Source organism: Colossoma macropomum, unplaced genomic scaffold (assembly GCF_904425465.1).
Source record: "Colossoma macropomum unplaced genomic scaffold, Colossoma_macropomum, whole genome shotgun sequence".
NCBI lineage: Eukaryota > Metazoa > Chordata > Actinopteri > Characiformes > Serrasalmidae > Colossoma > Colossoma macropomum.
This window is the reverse complement of record NW_023494808.1, coordinates 2,242,997-2,260,274: the sequence shown is the minus strand read 5'-3', so window position 1 is coordinate 2,260,274 and position 17,278 is coordinate 2,242,997. Positions and strand designations below refer to the sequence as shown.

Sequence of the window (17,278 nt, the reverse complement as noted above, 5' to 3'; positions counted from 1 at the left end):
TAAGAAAAATGGTATACACTACAGATAAATAGTGTATTGCTGCTGGCCTTCCTTGTAGCTCCACCTTGCTGGTGTACAATTAAAAACTGTAGACAAGGGCTGTTCAATTCTGACCCTTATGTTTGGTGATTTCCTTATTCAATGGCTCCTACTTAACAGACAAGCTCCAAACTTCAATATCTAAAAAGCTGTGAAAGTAAGTGAATGCCATTCTTTTGTGACACGTGCAGAACCTGTATTGGCATATCACACTGAAATAAGCATGGATGTTGCCGAAAAAGATGTCTAGAAGGCAGCATGTATCTTTCAATATTAATAGTGCCTTCACAGATGTGTAAGTTACCTGTTAATACACCTCCATATCATGACAGATGCTGAATTTTGAACTTTATGCTGGTAACAGTCTACATGGTCTTTTTCTTCCTTGGCCCAGAGAACATGATGTTAATTATTTCTATACACAGTCTGAAAGATTGACTCGTCAGACAATAATACGTTTCTACTGTGCATCAGTCCATTTCAGATGAGCTCAAGCCCAGAGAAGTCGGCAGCATTTCTGGATGTTGTTAATAAATGATTTATGCTATTCATAGTACAATTTGTCAGTATTCCCAAGCCCATGTGGTGATATCCATCAAGGAGCATGCCAGTTTCTAATGCAGTGCCGTCTGTGAGATTGAAGATCACGAGCACTCAGTAACAGATTTCAGCCTTTATGCACTGAGATTCCTCTGGTTTCCCAGAATCTTGATGATATTATGCCCCATAGAGGGTGAAATATCTAAAACCCTTGCAATCGTTGGTTGATGAAAATTGTTCTTAAACTGTCAGATTATACAGACAAATTTGTTGGTAAAGTGGAGAGCCTTGAGCCATCCTTGCTCAGGCCATTCCTGGATTCTCCATTTATACTCTTATATTAGTAGTTGGGCTCCAGATGCCCAGCACAATTGTAAAATGTTCAACTACATCTTAAACAGGTGATTCAGTTATTTGTGGTCAATGTTGGACCACAGAGTCACTCTTAGCTGAAAATTGGGGGTGGTGGACCACTCTCAACCTAGAAGTGATCCTAACGTGTAAAACCCCAGCAGCAGTCATAACTCAGCATTGCATTGCAGTACATGTAGTTACTGAATAATGAGGCTCAATATGTAATAATCCTGGGATTTTAAGAATGTTTTTTGGACCTAGTGTAAAGTCACTGTTTCAAAGATGATATTAGCAACGATATTTTTTGTTTCACAGTACACAGTGAACATTCGAAAGTAGTTTAAAGCCTTATTCCAGCTGGATTAGTTTTATCTGGGGGAACACTGCAACTTCAGTGATTGCCGACAAGATCCATGATTTTACTTCAGTACGAACCTACAATGCGAGGCTTTAAGCAATAAGAGAACATTACCTTCAATAATTCACCGTATTCTGAGTTACTTCAGTACGAATAGTCCTGTTCAAATCAACATCACAGTGATGTAATAACAAAACCAGGTAAGAGAAAATGGTGCCTCTGTTTGTTCCCTTTTTTGCGTCCTGAAAACAAGGTTAACAGCTGAAAACAGAACTTAATTTGACTCAATTCACTGACCGAACAATTATCAAATTCATGACACAGGGTAATTTGCGTAATTTGGGGAACCGGCACTTATATGTATCGGCCAGTCAAATCACACACAGATTGCATAACCGGACATACTCTGGAAAAACTAATCCAGCTCCAATAGGCTTTAGGATTATAGTAGTTTAAGATTGAGTGAAGATGAGCTTTTACCAGTGTACTCTGGGATTGAAGCAGGAGAGGAAGCGTTGGAGCCGTTTTCCCAGTCCTTATCTCCATTCTGATTGGACGGACGGCCTGGTGACATCAGCTTTGATGGCGAATCAGAGACGCTGAGGGAGCAGAGGGAAAAATGAAAGGTGTTTTGAAAAACGGTGAGTTTGTGAACTTGGGACTTCAGTCTATCACAAGGAAGGTGCTCTGGAACAGCTAACAAAGTCATAAATACTAGCGGTAAACTAGTTCCATATTAGGCGAGTTTGCTTGTTGTGCCGTATCACCAGCTAGAACGTTCTTTGTTACGCTCTTAAAAAAGATGGTTCTTCAAGGGTTCTATAGTAAAGGGGATTGTTCTATTTAGAACCATGTGTTCTATATACAACCCTTTGCATGCTTAAATGGTTCTTCAGATTGATGGAGAATGTGTTGTATATAGCACCAGAAAGAGTTCTGCTATTGTTATATTGTCAAGCTTGTAACAATAAAAGAACTCTTTTTATTGCTATACAGAACCATTTTCAAAAGGGTTCTACATAGAACCATATACAACACATTCTCCGTCAATCTGGAGAACAATTTCACCATGCAAAGAACCATTTAGCCATGCAAATAGTAGTGGGTCGTTATGATTTAGTGACGTGACAGTTTACTGACTTTATGAGTAGACGAGGACTGTTTGAATGCATCAACAGACGAGAGACAGAGAGAAGAACCTGCAGTACCTGTTTGTTTTGTTTGTAAGCAGCGGCCCGTTAGTCTGAGTGCTGTTAGCCTGTTCAGCTACAGAGTGGAGACAGAAATAAAAGCATTTAGTTTCATTTTAAAGGAAGAAACAAGGACGTTTACTGGTCAGTTTTAGATAAAGGTAGATAAATAGTAGTGTTGAGATCATAACACAGTAGCCTTCAAATGCTTGGAATGAATGCTTTTAATAATTTCAAATACTCAGTAAATCACTAATGTAAATATAAATGAAGAAATGTTAGATGTGTCCAGAATGATGAACAGAGCTGTAGAAGATTCTAAAATGACTGAGAAAACTGTAAACCTCAGATATGAATTAAAATGAATATAAATAAAATTAATATTCAGAATTAAGTTGTAATCAAACAAAAATGTAAATAGATTACTACAATATAATATTTATGATTTTATTCACTTCTTGTTGACAAAATGTAATACACACACACACACATATTAATATACACCTTTTGGTGAGTAATTGTGCAAGTTATTGCTGAAAGGAATAAAATGAAAATTGTTAATATGGTGATTTCAAGCTTTTGAACAGTAATATGTGTGCATACACATATGTCTTTCTTGTAATTATACTTAAATGTCTCTCTCATTTACATAAACTGGCCACTAGGGGGCTCCAAATCCTTGGGTTTACACAAATGAAAGCAAAACAAATTGCAAAACATTATTCCCTATCTTAAACAGCTGGAAGTTTCCACACTCAGAGGATAAGGTGCTTTGTCTATCTGTAAAATTATTTTTCTATTGTATCTCTGCTGATATTGTCACTAGTTTATGCATAACTGGAAGGCCAACAATTTCAGTGCTTTTATAATATATTTTAAAATATGGACCAAAATTAATGAATAAAATGTGTGTTTCAGAGGCAGATTGTGACTTTTAGTGCTAGACCTTCAGTTTAGGCCATAAATTTCAAAACTCAAAATTGAAAAAACTCGAAACCTCTATGATAATGCTAAATTCAGCTAGCGATTCTCTTGGGACTGGATTTTACGTGATTAAATGGGATTTTAGTAGCATGTTAGTGCTAAGCTAACAATTACCATGACCATTTCTGGGTGCTGTAGATTAAATATGTTTTATTTGAATCTTGTAAAAGACATTATCATATATCTGAGCTTTTATGTATCAGTTTTACAGTGACGCTCATAGAGCTGCCGCCGCTGTTTTCCATTCCTAACAACTAACCCAAACCTGCTTAGACTATGACTCACAGTCAGTTGTCAGTTATCTATAACTTCATGAATGACTAGAATGACATTTTTTGCACAAAATTGATCCCAAAAATTCAAAACATGATTTATTGATTTCTTCTGTCACTTAACACTTATGTTTCCAACCAAATTACTACTACAGTACTTTGCATATTTTAAACACAAGCATGATTCTATGGAATAAAATTAAACAAAATATTACAGTTTTTTATTATTATTTATTTCACAGAAATCATTAGACATTCTCTGATCACCTAGAAGGTTCTGAAGGAGCCCCACCAGCGTATTTGTGATTACCTGGTTTCTCCTTGCGAGGTGAGTGGGAGTTGTTTTTGTTGGTGGTCGACTGTTTTTTGTTTTTCTGCTTCAGCACTTTCTCCAGGTCAGCCATGATCTTCAGCTGCTGCCGCCGTTCGTACTCCGCTCTGGTGAAGGCGCCACGCCGCTGGGGTGTGCCTGGGGGTGTGGCATTAGATGGCAGGGGTGTGGCCTGTGGTGGTGGGGGCACGGTGTGTGTAGTTGGCAGAGATTGGGAGAGGGGCGGAGTCACAGAGGGGCAAAGTTCGTCTGTAGAGCATGGCCGACTGAGGGAAGAAGAGAGAGATTTAGTGTAGACTAGAACAACTGAGATTGATGAACTTTTCGCTTGGCCTGTCAATCACACATTTATCTGACTGCATTTTGACAAAAACAACAGTCAAGAATTGAAATCTGATAATGGCAGATTGCCAATTTTATATTCCGAAATCGGCTAATGGGTCATCTTCTGTTTTCCCATTTTCTCTGTTAAAATCAAAATCAGATAACGAGTCGTTTCTCATTTTCCATTTTCTTATTGCAAAACAAAAACTGAACGATCAAAACAAACACGGACACACAAACGTGTGAGTGTTTATCTTGCCTGTTCTCCTGCTCCTGTCTCCGCCTCTTGATCTCCTCTGCTCGTCTCTGCTGCCGCTCCAGAAGTAGAGCTTTCTTCAAAGCCATCTGTTCCTCAAAGAGACCACCCTCCTTACACACACACACATAGTAATTAATAATAATAATCACATGACAATAATCAGTAATCATAATATGATATATGATATATCGCAATTTTAACACACCATATTGTTTTCTGTAATAATTACAAATGTCAATATTTACCAGTAGGAGGCAGTAACTACCAACAATAATAAAAAATACCAATATTTACCAGCAGGGGGCAGTAACTACCAACAATAATAAAAAATACCTATCTTTACCAGCAGGGGGCAGTAATTACCAATAATAATTACAAATGTCAATATTCACCATCAGGCGTTAGTGATTGCCAATAAAAACTACCAACGACATAGATGCACTCACCAATATGCAACTACGCAATATATCCACTAGTGGGCGCTGTGGGCAGCTGCATGTCTACCCATAAATAATACAATAATAAAACCCTAATGAAACGGTTTCATTGATGTCCAGAACACTATGCTGATTTTTTTTAATAGTTGTGGCAAGTCACAATAATTGGACCATTACTATGATGAAGTTTATTTAATGTCAATATTCTGAATGATCTCATTTATTTACCTTGTAGTAAATCCCGACCCCTGCCCTGCTCTCTGTCTCTGTGTGGTCACTCATGGAATCGGAGGAGAAAATGTCGGGCTGTTCCTGATCCGTCTCGCCCTCCTCCAGCCTCAGAGGGGCGCTGAGGAGCACGTCGCTTTCAAACGAGCATTCAGAGGGGGCTCCTGAACTGCTGCCCCCGCCGACACTCACAGGACCCACGACTGTGGAAAGAGGGCAGCATGTTTACTGTATTGGTTATTGAGATTAAAGTCCACGTTAGATTTGATTTCTGAGCAAAATTCATTGCATAAATGTTCCTGTCCATAAAGACAGTAACACAAGATTATAATTGAACTTTCTGATTTACCAGCAAGGAGCTGGAATTGCCAAAATGAATTACCAGGAGGGGGCGCTAATCAAAATAATAATGAAAATGTCAATATTTACTAACAGATGGCAGTAATTATCAGTAAGAATTACCAACACCAGTACTGACCAGAAGGGGCAATAATTGCCAACATCAATCATTTGTCAATTACTAGTAGTGGTAGTTACTACTAGTAAATTCAAACATCAATATTTACCAGCAGTTTAGGTAATTACCAATAGTGATGAATAAGGGCAAAATTTACCAGAGGGAGGCGGCGGAGGGCAGGTCTCCAGTTCCAGTGTGAACAGGGGAGTGTGTTCAGTGCTGGAGCCTGATTCCGAGCTGCTCTCTTGGACTGGAGCTGAAGCTGGTTCCTGGGGGGTCCGGGGCCCTCCAAGTCTGAGGGAAGAACAAGTCTGAACTTGGCACTGACTGGGAGAAACACGGCGCAGGTGGGGAAGCGTGTCAACGTTCTGTGGAGGCGTGAGGACACGGGTTAGCGGTGGGAAACTGAGGTCACACGGTCGGGTAGGATGCTGCCTTTTGGGGCTTTTGGGGGTGGAGTTATGGAGCCTGCGAGGTGTGGTGGATGCAGACGCTTTGGGGGATTTGGGGTCACTTGCACTTGGCTTAGATGGTGACCCTGAAGGTGAGAAGTCACGGCTGGACTGGGGTTTTCGGGCCGAGGGTGTGACTGAGTTTTTCGGACCAGCCGGAATGACCCAGGCCTTGCTGGAAGGTGGGGTCTTCCGAGAAGAAGTTGCGGTTTTGGCTGGAGGTGATGCAGTCGTTTTCTGTCCCATTAGCTTTTGCTGCTGTTCCGTAAGTCGCTGCATGTCCCTCTGTAAGGACTGCAAGGCAGAGCTTAGCTTAGACACCGCTTCATTGTATTCGACCAAAGGCGGCTCTTTCTCTGCCCCTTTTTTGGGTTCCACCGAGAACGTGACCTGCTTTTCCAATTTGGGTGGAGCTTTCTCTTTCGCCTCCTCTTTTTTCTTCTCCTTCTCCTTCTCCTCCTGTTTCTCTCGCTCCTCCTCCCGCTTTAGCTCCTCCTCCATGCGAGTCAGCCTCTCGTCCAGACTGAGCAACTCTGTCTCTTCTTTGGCTCTGCCCCCATTTGCTCCTTCCCCTTGCTCCCTCTGCAGTTGGAGGAAGGCACTCTTCCCCAGCCTTTGTCTGTGCTTGGCGAAAATTGCCTCAATCCTTCTTTTCTGCTCTTCAATGGCTCTTCGCTTCTCCTCCAGACGAGCCCCCAGCTCCTGGGCCTCTGCTGCCCCAGCAGGGCTCATGATCATTGGGCTTGAAGGCTCCTCCAATCCCTGCACCCTGGAGGCCACCGGTGACTCTGGAAGCTTCTTCCTTTGCTCAGCAAAACTCGTCATGCGGCCTCCTTTTGGACCATTGGATGGAGTTCCAGGGTTAGACCTTGTGGAGAAATCTTCGGAAGCATCGGAATCGATGCTTCCATCTCTGAGAACAGAATCGTCATCTCTAGAACAGTCCACTGGCCTTCTGACCCCGCCCCCTCGCCTACCACTGCCTCCGATTGGTCGGTACATCATTCCTGACCTGCAGGGGGCAGAGCTGCTCAGCCTGGACTTGTCTTCATTTTCGGGGGAGTGCAGGAAGAAGCCCGCCGGTGCCCCTTCTGGTTCGTTACGCACAGATCGACCCTGTGTGGATGACCTGTAGTGCTTCTTCGATAGTGGGCAACTCCCCCAGTGGCGCCTGGCCAATCAGCTTGCTCAGATCTTCTGGAGGCGTGTAGGGAGCAAGGTTGGTAAGGCTGTCAGTGCTAACGGAGCGGAAAAGAGGGTTGCCCATGACAACGTCCACATCACTGTCCAGAGGGAAAGGGATGCTGAAAGTCACTGCAGACAGTGGACGACTAAGAGACAGAGGGAGCGAGACAGGAATGAAACGACAAGAACTGAGTAAGATCAAAAAAAACCCCTAGTAAATTCATGTCAAAATCAATAAATCATCAGAAAACCTTGTATCTCTAAAACAGTAAATGAAAAAGAAAAATATGTTCTTAAATAAAGAGTTTTTATTCAAAGTTATTTTAAGTTGTTTTTATCGGTCCACTCAACATTCATTCGTCCATTTGTTGGGCGGCTGATGTTTTCAAAAGTGTGATCATGAGATTTTCTTATGTCAGTAATGAAATATTTATCACTTTGCATTCTGAGATTAAAGGACCCGACTTTTTGCGTGTGTATGTGTATAATCATTATTAATGATTATAAAAAATCTGACAATGACATTGCTGGGCTCCTGAAGATTTTTTGCTGGTTAGGCCCCCCCACCTCTTGCTAAAGACTTGAGGTCGAGGTCAGATGATGACAAGTTAAAAATAATGTAAATTAAAGTAAATTAACTTAATTTTTGACATGTGCATATAGTTAAATTGGGATTTTCGAGGTGGGACAATATCAATCATACACAATATATTGTGGGAGCAATAGCATTAAATTTGTGTTCATCTAACACTATGTTTCTGTCTTTTCATCTACTTCGCTGTTTTGGCATTGAAATTATATCAAATGAAAGTCACAAAGTGTTTAAACTACAGAATATTACACAACAGAAAAGATAACAAACTTTTGCTTTGGTTTTAGGCTGAAATGTCTCTTTATTTTACTACTTTGCAGTTTGGGACAAAACTTTTTTGCAGCTTGAGACTTTTGCTACTCTGTACACTTGAACATAATCAATAAAATCAATAAATTTGAACAGAGGTGAACTGAAATTTTGTGTGTGCTCGTAAGCTTGAAAATGTGAGAAGCAAAAGCAGCATACCTGATCTGCTTCTTGCTCCAGCCCAGACCCTCTGAACAATGAAACAAAACACATGAAGAATCATTCAGGTGTACAGAAACATGGACTACAAATCCCATATATCCTTATAGAGGATTACAAGTTCCAGCATGCTGTGCTTTCTCACCGGTTTTCCCTCCAGGAGACGAAGGGGATGAGATGGGTAAGAGCGGCTGCTTAAACAGGAAGGACGGAGAGCCACTGTAACAAACAACAAATCCCACAATGCAACTCAACAACATGAATGTAATTCCCATACTATTAAATGTAGTTTATTCTGAGTGATGTTACCTGGTGCCACTGATGGGACTGGTGCAGTCCTCCATACCAGAGGCATCTATAAAGAAAACAGTATAACTTTGTTTTTAGAAGGGACAATATAGTATAATAGTGTGTTCTCTAATAGTAGGAAAACTGTCCACCAGTCATTTGAGGTAATTGAGTCAAAATCAGTAACTGTGGCTGAAATGGGCCGATACCAACAAGTACTGAAAAAATTATGTATTGTTGGTTACTAACTGATAAGACCTGCCTATTCACTTCGGGTAAGTTTAGTTTAGTTTATTTACATACATGTATCACATTACAAAGCAGAAATTGATCAATATTGATCAATATTGTTTCATCATTCATTATTATATTTATGATTTATGCATTATTGCCAGCTTGGTCTTCTGTGTTGGGCACAAATTCCCTCAGACACAATCCAAAATCTCACAGAAAGCCTTCCCAGAAGAGAGGAGGGTGTCACAGCTGTAAAGGAGGCAACTCCCTATTAATGCCCATGTTTTCAGAATGGGATGTCCAACAAACTCAAATAGGTGTGATGGTCAGGTTTCCATATACTTTTGGCCACATAGCGCAGGTGACTGTAGTGTTACTACAGTCTTGCACAAGGACCCTTATGGGTGTCATGTGGTGTGCCTGCTTGACTGGGAATTGAACCCCAGTCTGGCATGTGAAGGGAGGCTGGATTACACTTTACCAGCCACTAACGGCCCCTTACTGTCAAAGTCGTCAATTCTTGGTCACATTAAGCGATGGCAATTTTGTGAGGCTTGATAGGCTTGAAGAACTATTTTTAGGGTTACAGGGCTTATATACATAACTACACCAACTCTTATGGCAATGCTATACACTATCAAATAAAATAATGTATGCATGGGCATAATAAGGTATATAGGTAGTATGCATATGGGCCTACCTGTAAGGTCCAGTGTGTGAGTGGGCTTGACAAAATCCGGCTTTTGCACTTCAAACACTGCCAGTAACTCAGAGAGGAAGCACATGATGTTCACCTAAAGATCACAGATCAGTCCACTCAGCAAGTAAAAGCTACAGCATTTTCAAACTAGAACAACAGAACCTTGCAGTAGAGCCTTTATGTACATTGTTCATTCAACACGGACCCTCATGGACATATTTATACTAGAACATATATAAGCAAGCACGTGGAATGCCATAGTAATGGCTTAGCAACACTTTAGCAACCACCTGGGATAAGATAGCAATGGCCTGAGAAATACCATAGCACCCACCTGGGATTTCATAGCTACAGCTTTGTATAGTCAACTTAAAGTTCATTTACAACCTTTCAGCTTCTAGTAATGATTTGAAATTGATGAAAGGTTAATGTTGTATGTACAATCTTGATGTTTTGAGAATCTTTGCCACCAAAACAAAAGAAAAAATGTCATAAATGCAGATTCGACACTGCCGATATAGAATGTTATTAGACTGAAATGTAATTTGTGAGGTAACTGTAACCAAATATGTAATTATATTTAACTAATTTAGCAAAGTCACAATAATAACTTCAGATTTCGAATGCTTAAGGGTCTCACCCGTAACACAGGTGGGGTGTAGAGCAGGTCCTCCAGCACTAGGGGGCAGCAGCCTTTCAGATGGCTGTTGCAGAACTCTCTGATCAACTGCAGGTTATGCAGACTGTCCGCTACAGACATAGTGTCCTTCAAACACACGTCTACAAGCAAAGAAAGAGATGACAAACGAAATAAGCTACTGTGTTAATGTCCGTTCGTATTTGCGTAGCACGTTTGGACAAAAGTATGGACAAAATTCAGACTCCTAGATGACTGCTGCTACTGTTTTTAGCAATGTACCTTTGTCCATGTTTATAGATAACAGTGTGTCATACAGTCAGAAACCATGTGATCTAGTGTGATAGAGATTACTGAACAAGTCCACACAGTTAACGTCTCGACATTTATGCAAGTATAATGATTTAGGCACACAATTAGCAAGAAACTAGCTGGAATACACTTTCATTACTTGTTAGTTATATTAGTGTCGTGGGTCCAGAGTCAAACTAAAGAGGCAAATTTCAGACACCAAACATATCTTGACTGATTGACCAAATTTGGGAAATGGCTCAATTAAATTTCATGCCAAACTTTTCCTTTTCATACAAATGACTGCTAACACCTTGAGGTTGTGTTTAATTGGTAGTATACAGAGCCGTCATATCCATATTAGTAACTCTGGGTCTAAGCTTGTTTTCTTTATAGGAAAAATGAATGGCATTTTTTAAAGTTGTCACTGTCATACACTGTGTTAAACAAAAATGGGCCAAACCCAAAGTATGTACTGTATGTACATTTTTCCTCCTAATGTTATTGGATCGTCTGAATTACGAGGTCATTTTGTAGTTGAAATATCAATGTTTCCACATGCATGCTAACATTTCAGCTCACTTAAGTGACAATGTAAGACTAGCTACCTCTTCAACATACCCCACAGAAACCAGTAAGCTTTGTCTAACGTGGCCCCCGAGTGTCACAACCATCCAAGCTTTGGTCCCTCTCGTCGGAAAATAAAGAGTTCAGTCCCCAGCAATTCCATAGCCATCTGTGGCTGGAAGATCAAGACATCATACCTGTCCTCTCTCTGTCTGGCTTGGAGGGATGGTCCTCTCTGTCCCACCCATCATTCAGCGCGATGCTGTACAGTTCAGGCAGCTGTTTTATGCTGATTTATGCAGTTATGGAATAACTGAAGTTTGGGGGGAGGACCATGCCTGAAACCCCTCCTCCTTCCAATCTAACACCCTCTCAATTCCCATGTCTACAGTCCGTTTCCCATGACATAGTTTTCACACTCCCACCACCACTCCACCTCCTCCTTCTATCTGTCAATCCTACCATCGTCCAAAGAGGGGTCTGGCATTCTAGCTCCAGCAGAAGCCACCCAGACTCCAGCCCGAGCTCCCTGAGTTATCTTCCCTGCCTCAATCAAGCGTCTCCCCTCTATCACCACACATTGGAGTAGTGCTCTCCTCCAAGCGTGTCTCGGAGGAAACACACGCTAGCCTTCCCAGCTTGATGTGACTGAGCAAGACTTAATTGGCAGTTAAAAGTAAACTAAAAAGTTGCTTAGCAGCCTAAAGTTTGAATGGCTTAGTGTTAAAGTTTAGTAGCAGACTTACTTTTATGCAGTTTAGAGGTGGGAGATATGGCAGAATGTGATATCATGATACTTCGGAAAGTTTACATGATGTGTCACGATATTTATTTATTTACTTATTTACTCCTTAATTTATTTATTTATTTATTTATTTATTTATGTGACACCTGATAAGTTAGAACAGACAAAAGATTGCCACATTTTAAAACTACTATCAATAATTATGAATCAAATTATAAATATTTAACATTTTAAACACTGTGCTGCACTAAATCCAACTGAACAGGTCCAATTATGCTCTCTTTCTAATCAAAGATGCTATTTGATGGAACCTTTGAGTTTGAAATCATCAAAATAAAGTTATGAAAAAAGCACAAATCTCCAAATCATTTAAATGTAAACATTTATGATGTCTATGACATTAAGCCATGCTAAATTTTCAACAGTCTTTAAAAACAACCCGTTATTAGCCTGTTTCTATTTGCATGTAAAGTGAATATAATAATTCAAATAAAGTTACCTCAACTCAGAATATGCTGAAAAAATACAATCTTACTCAAAATTGGTTACTATCTCAACAATTCATTTTTGAGTTAATTTGATTTTTTCAGATTAAGTTTCTGATTCAAATTTCTGCAGTATTTAAGTTGTATTAACTTAATTCTTTCATTAAGATGTGCAGTGAGTTTTACAGTGTAGAATATGTTGTTGCTGACACTGTGTTGGATTAAAATTATTTACTAAACTAATTTACAAAGTATAACTTAAAAAAGGAAGGAAGGAAAAATCAGTAAATTGGGCTGTGTGTGGAAAATGAGGGATGATAAGTGGAATTTTGTCTAATACTCTGCTTAACCACCAGTGGGCCGCCTGGAAAACACTGAGCAAAACACCAGTGGACCACCAGCTTTGCCATAAGTGACAGTGGCCCACTATCCTCTTGCTATCAGGGTATGTAGCATTATTTACAGTCTAAGGGCTGAACAACCTTGTAATTCAGAGAATCCAGTGAACGTATAAAGATCAAAACTTATCAGGTTTGCTCATCACAGAGCTTTAAAACGCCATTCATTTTCCCATAGAGAAAAACAGCTTAGACCTAGAGTTACTAATATGTGCATAACATTGACTACAGAATGATGACACGACTTCAGAGGTCTGTATGTCTGGTTACCCAGCTTTATACATGTTCTCTTACCCTCCAGGGGCAGAAGTTGGGGGCAGTAGAAGTGTATAGCAGCAGCGATGGCACAGCCGTTAGACAGATCTTTCACTCCGGACACGACCGAAAAGGTAGGAGTCTGTTTAGAGCGCACTTTATCTTTCCTATAGCGGATCTAAGAGGAGGGCAAAAAGAGAGAGGATAAAGAAAGAGAGATTTGGAGAAAGGGTTATTTAGTTGATGAGTCAGAGTCACTACAGTGAATCAGATTCATTCTCACTTGTATTGAATCTGATTTACTGGATCTGTTTTGAAGAATCGCTCACCGAAATGAGCGACTCTTCCGTTTTGATTCAGTTTCAGTTTCAGAGCATTCACTGGATCTCCAATAGGAATCCAACAGTGCAATAGGAATCACTCCTATGACAGATCGCTGTTGGGCTCGCAGTATATTTACAATTTTCCTTCACAGGACAAACATTAATACAGTAATATAGAGTCACTCACTGAATCACAGCACACACTGAAGCAAAACAACAGCGTCTCAAAGCCAGCCAACAGGGTGTGTTTGTAATAGTAAGTGCACAGCAGCTGAGAAGTCAACTCATACACACACGCACACCTACAGACATACGGGACAGCAGCAAGACAGGGCCACGGCTACAGGGTGCAGTGAGAGCGAGTGAAGGATGAAAAAATGGAGGAAAACAAAGGCAGGATTGCTCAGCTCAAGCTCAGTCCAGTTCGCCATCTAGTGGCCAAGCCATGGAAACACAGGCAGCAAATATGAGTGAGGCAGTGAACAAGTGGTTGTGTAGAAAACAGGAATAAAGAAAAAATGATAATTATAAATTTATAAAATTCTCTAAATTCTGGTTCCATTTTGGCTATAAAATAGTGATGCACCGAAATTAAAATGCTTGACCGCAACCAAAACTGAAATTCAGGACTGTAAACAGAAACCGAAACTGAAAAAACTGACAAATAAAAAGTTTACATAACTACTATTACTAAAATTATTTAAAAAATGATTACCATCACAAAATGAAACGCCCTCGACAACAGAGAACAGTTGGTCATCCAAGGCTTTGAATTCCTTTATTTTTTCATTTTTATTTTCATTATTTCTTCATATTTGTAGTCATTTTTTTCATGACCTGTATGTACAGATGGTGTCAGTGTGCTCGCAGCACAGTTAGAAATAAAGGTTCTGTTTAGGTACATTTTTCGTTCCTCAAGGTACAAACAGTGTAAATGTGGTTTTAAGGTCTGATTGTGAACCTTAAATAAGTGTTTCCAGGTGAAAAGTTCGTATTTGTACCTTTTCATAACCAAATGTTTTAAAACAGAACAGTAAAATAAAAGCCTGGAGACGAGACGGGGTGTGTGGAGTCAGTACAGCTTAGAACATATCATTTCAGTGGATTATGGTTCAGTTATGTTCCCTGACTAAAGGTACTGAGATGGACCCTTGAGGGTCCCACACCAGGGACAAAACAGGTACTGCCCCAGAGACAGTTTAGTACCTTTATTTCGTGAGGGACTTTCCTTTCTGTTTCTATTTTGTTGTGCTCTACATATGAACTCATGCTTTCTGATGCTATCAAACCTGCAGCGGAGACGTTCTTGGGGGTCTTGACGCTCCACATGAACAGAGATTATAAATCTCGGGTCTGATGTCCCTCATAGAAACCGTGAAATCAGTCACAATCGCTGATATTTTCACTGTTGATCCGCTGCTGCTCAAACTGTTTGAATGCGTCTGTGCTGACCGGTGTTGGAGAATCGAACAGCGTTTTAATTACTGTGTCTCATTCTCAGCATCATTAAAACGATTTGTAAAGTCTTAAATTTAATCTTCCTCATTTCATTTTTGGATTTTCTGGTCAAAATATTTAACCTTTTTTCTCCTTTTTCAGAGAGTGAAATTTCGGTGCATCCCTACTTTAAAAACAAACAAAAAACAACACATAAACAAATAAACACACAAATAAACTTAACCCAAGTCAAAGATGTTCCCCATCAGCAGCAAGCTACCAACTAAAAACAAGGGCAAATGAAGGAAAAAAAAGAATATTTAATAAATAAACAACAAAACAAACTGAATCAACAAACTGAAATAATGTAAGGCGACAGTGTGGAAATGTGCTTTAACACATCAGATCACATAACAGCAGATATTACACTAACAAACAGGAACAAAAATACTGAATTAGTAAATGAGTCTAGAGAGAGTGAGAGACAGAGAAAAGAGGCAGAAAAGGAAAGAGGAAAAAGAGCAGGAAAGAGAGAGAATGAGTCAGTGAAAAAGAGGGAGGTAGTAAGGGAGAAAGAAGGAAAAAGAAAGAAAAAGAAAGAAAGAAAGATAAATAAAATAAAGAAAGAAAGAAAAATGAAAGGAAGGAAGGAAAGAAGGAAGGAAGAAAAGAAGAAACAACATGAAAGAAAGAAAGTAAAAAAGAAAGAAAAAGGATAAAAGGAAAGAAGGAAGGAAGAAAAAGAAAGAAAGAATGAAAGAATGAAAGAAAGAAGGAAAAGAAAGAAAGAAAGAAAGAGAAGAAAGAAAGAAAGAAAGGATAAAAGGAAAAAAGCAGACAATGAAGAAAAAGAAAGAAAGAATGAAAGAAAGAAAGAAAGGATAGAAGGAAAAAAGCAGACAATGAAGAAAAAGAAAGAATGAAAGAAAAAAGGAAGACAGAAAGAAAGAAAGAAAGAAAGAAAAAAACAAGGAAGGACAGAAAAAGGACAAACAAAACGAAGCAAGAAAGAAAGAAAGAAAGATAAACAAAATGAAGAAAGAAAACAAAAGAAGGAAAAAGAAAGAAAGAAGGAAAAAAGAAAGTAAGAAGAGAAAATGTGAGCACTTCCATCCAGCCACGAGGTTGGATTGGGGTGGAGGTGTTGTTGGGTTGGGGGGTGTTGGTTGTTGTTTTGTGTTTGTTTATTTGTTTGTTTGTGTGTTTGTGTGGTGGTTGTCATGGAGACAGCAGGCTGGCGGATACGTTACCACAGGAGGTTTTTTCCCCGACTCCTTCAAACAAAAAGCGATGGCATGCTGGATGCAGGATGGCAGAGAGAGGAGGACAGGCGTAAATGCCACGGCAACCGCCGCCAAGGCAACCAGAGTCACACACACAGTTACACCAGGAAGAGGAGGAGCAAAATAAACCCAAACAAAACGGGAAGGGGCGGAGTCTTAGGAGAGATTCCGCATGCTTTACGCCGTCTGCCGAATTTCGTATTGACCCGTTTATAAAGAATCAGTGGGCGGGGTTACAGTGGAAGCCCTTCATTTCATTGGCTGAGGGTTGAGAGGTGGCTTCTGATTGGTCAAAGGAGGATTCTTTTAATATATTTTACATATTTTTGATGGTAGAAACACAAAAGGAAGACTTAAGGACGGGCGTACAGACGTCAACTCGCACGACGACAACAACAAAAACAACAAAAACGCTACCATCACTTCACGTATCCGTCAAAAATCCAGTAACCAATCAGAATGGTTCTGATAAGGCACATGTGTGAGGCTCCGCCCTGCTCCAGTCAAACAACGTAAAACAAAAGAATTATCGTTACCACCACTATCAGGATAAAAACACTGGAGCACAGAATAAAAAAGACCCACAACTACAAAACAAACATCACAGCAACAGAGACACAAGTTCACATCAAACATAATGAAGGAGAGAGAAATGAAGAGAGAATGAAGTGATGTAAGAGAAAGAGAAGAACCAGTTAGCATGAACACAGTCAGAAATAAGAGGAAGAGATTAGGGGTTGCAAAAAACTAGTTAACTAGCTGACTAATGAATCCAGTAGTGGGCGCTGTGGGCATCAGTCGACTGGTTGAGGACAGTGCCTGAAATACAGTGGTGTACTGTGTTCAGCATGTGACTAAAGCCGCGTGCTATAATACAAGGCAGCGGTGTGACGACTGCCAACATCAGAGACTGAACCAATCAGATCAATCTCAAGACCCACCCCATTTTCCTTAGACCTCCAATCACTGCTTAGCAACCGTTGCTAGCTGCTTTCCACATTTACCAAAACAGGTGGACTACATTTTGGCTAAGAGATGCTGAGTTTTATGAGATATCATGACAGAGTGGAGGGTGTTTTCTACTCATCTCCAAAACCAAATAAACTAACGATCAAACAATCAATCAATCGATCAATCAATCAATCGATCGATCTATCAAACGATC

At 40.0% G+C, this 17,278-nt stretch overlaps 1 protein-coding gene across 1 annotated transcript in view; it reads right to left on the bottom strand.

Annotated features, from left to right (window-relative positions):
• LOC118797699 (calmodulin-regulated spectrin-associated protein 3) overlaps positions 1–17,278 on the bottom strand; it is a 38,528-nt gene that overhangs the window by 4,153 nt on the left and 17,097 nt on the right. The window contains 14 exon segments of the mRNA XM_036556969.1: positions 1,772–1,890; positions 2,500–2,557; positions 4,048–4,334; positions 4,652–4,761; positions 5,317–5,519; positions 5,931–7,341; positions 7,343–7,556; positions 8,471–8,501; positions 8,616–8,689; positions 8,780–8,825; positions 9,693–9,786; positions 10,333–10,472; positions 13,110–13,248; positions 16,081–16,128. Coding sequence (XP_036412862.1) covers positions 1,772–1,890; positions 2,500–2,557; positions 4,048–4,334; positions 4,652–4,761; positions 5,317–5,519; positions 5,931–7,341; positions 7,343–7,556; positions 8,471–8,501; positions 8,616–8,689; positions 8,780–8,825; positions 9,693–9,786; positions 10,333–10,472; positions 13,110–13,248; positions 16,081–16,128 — 2,974 coding nt within the window.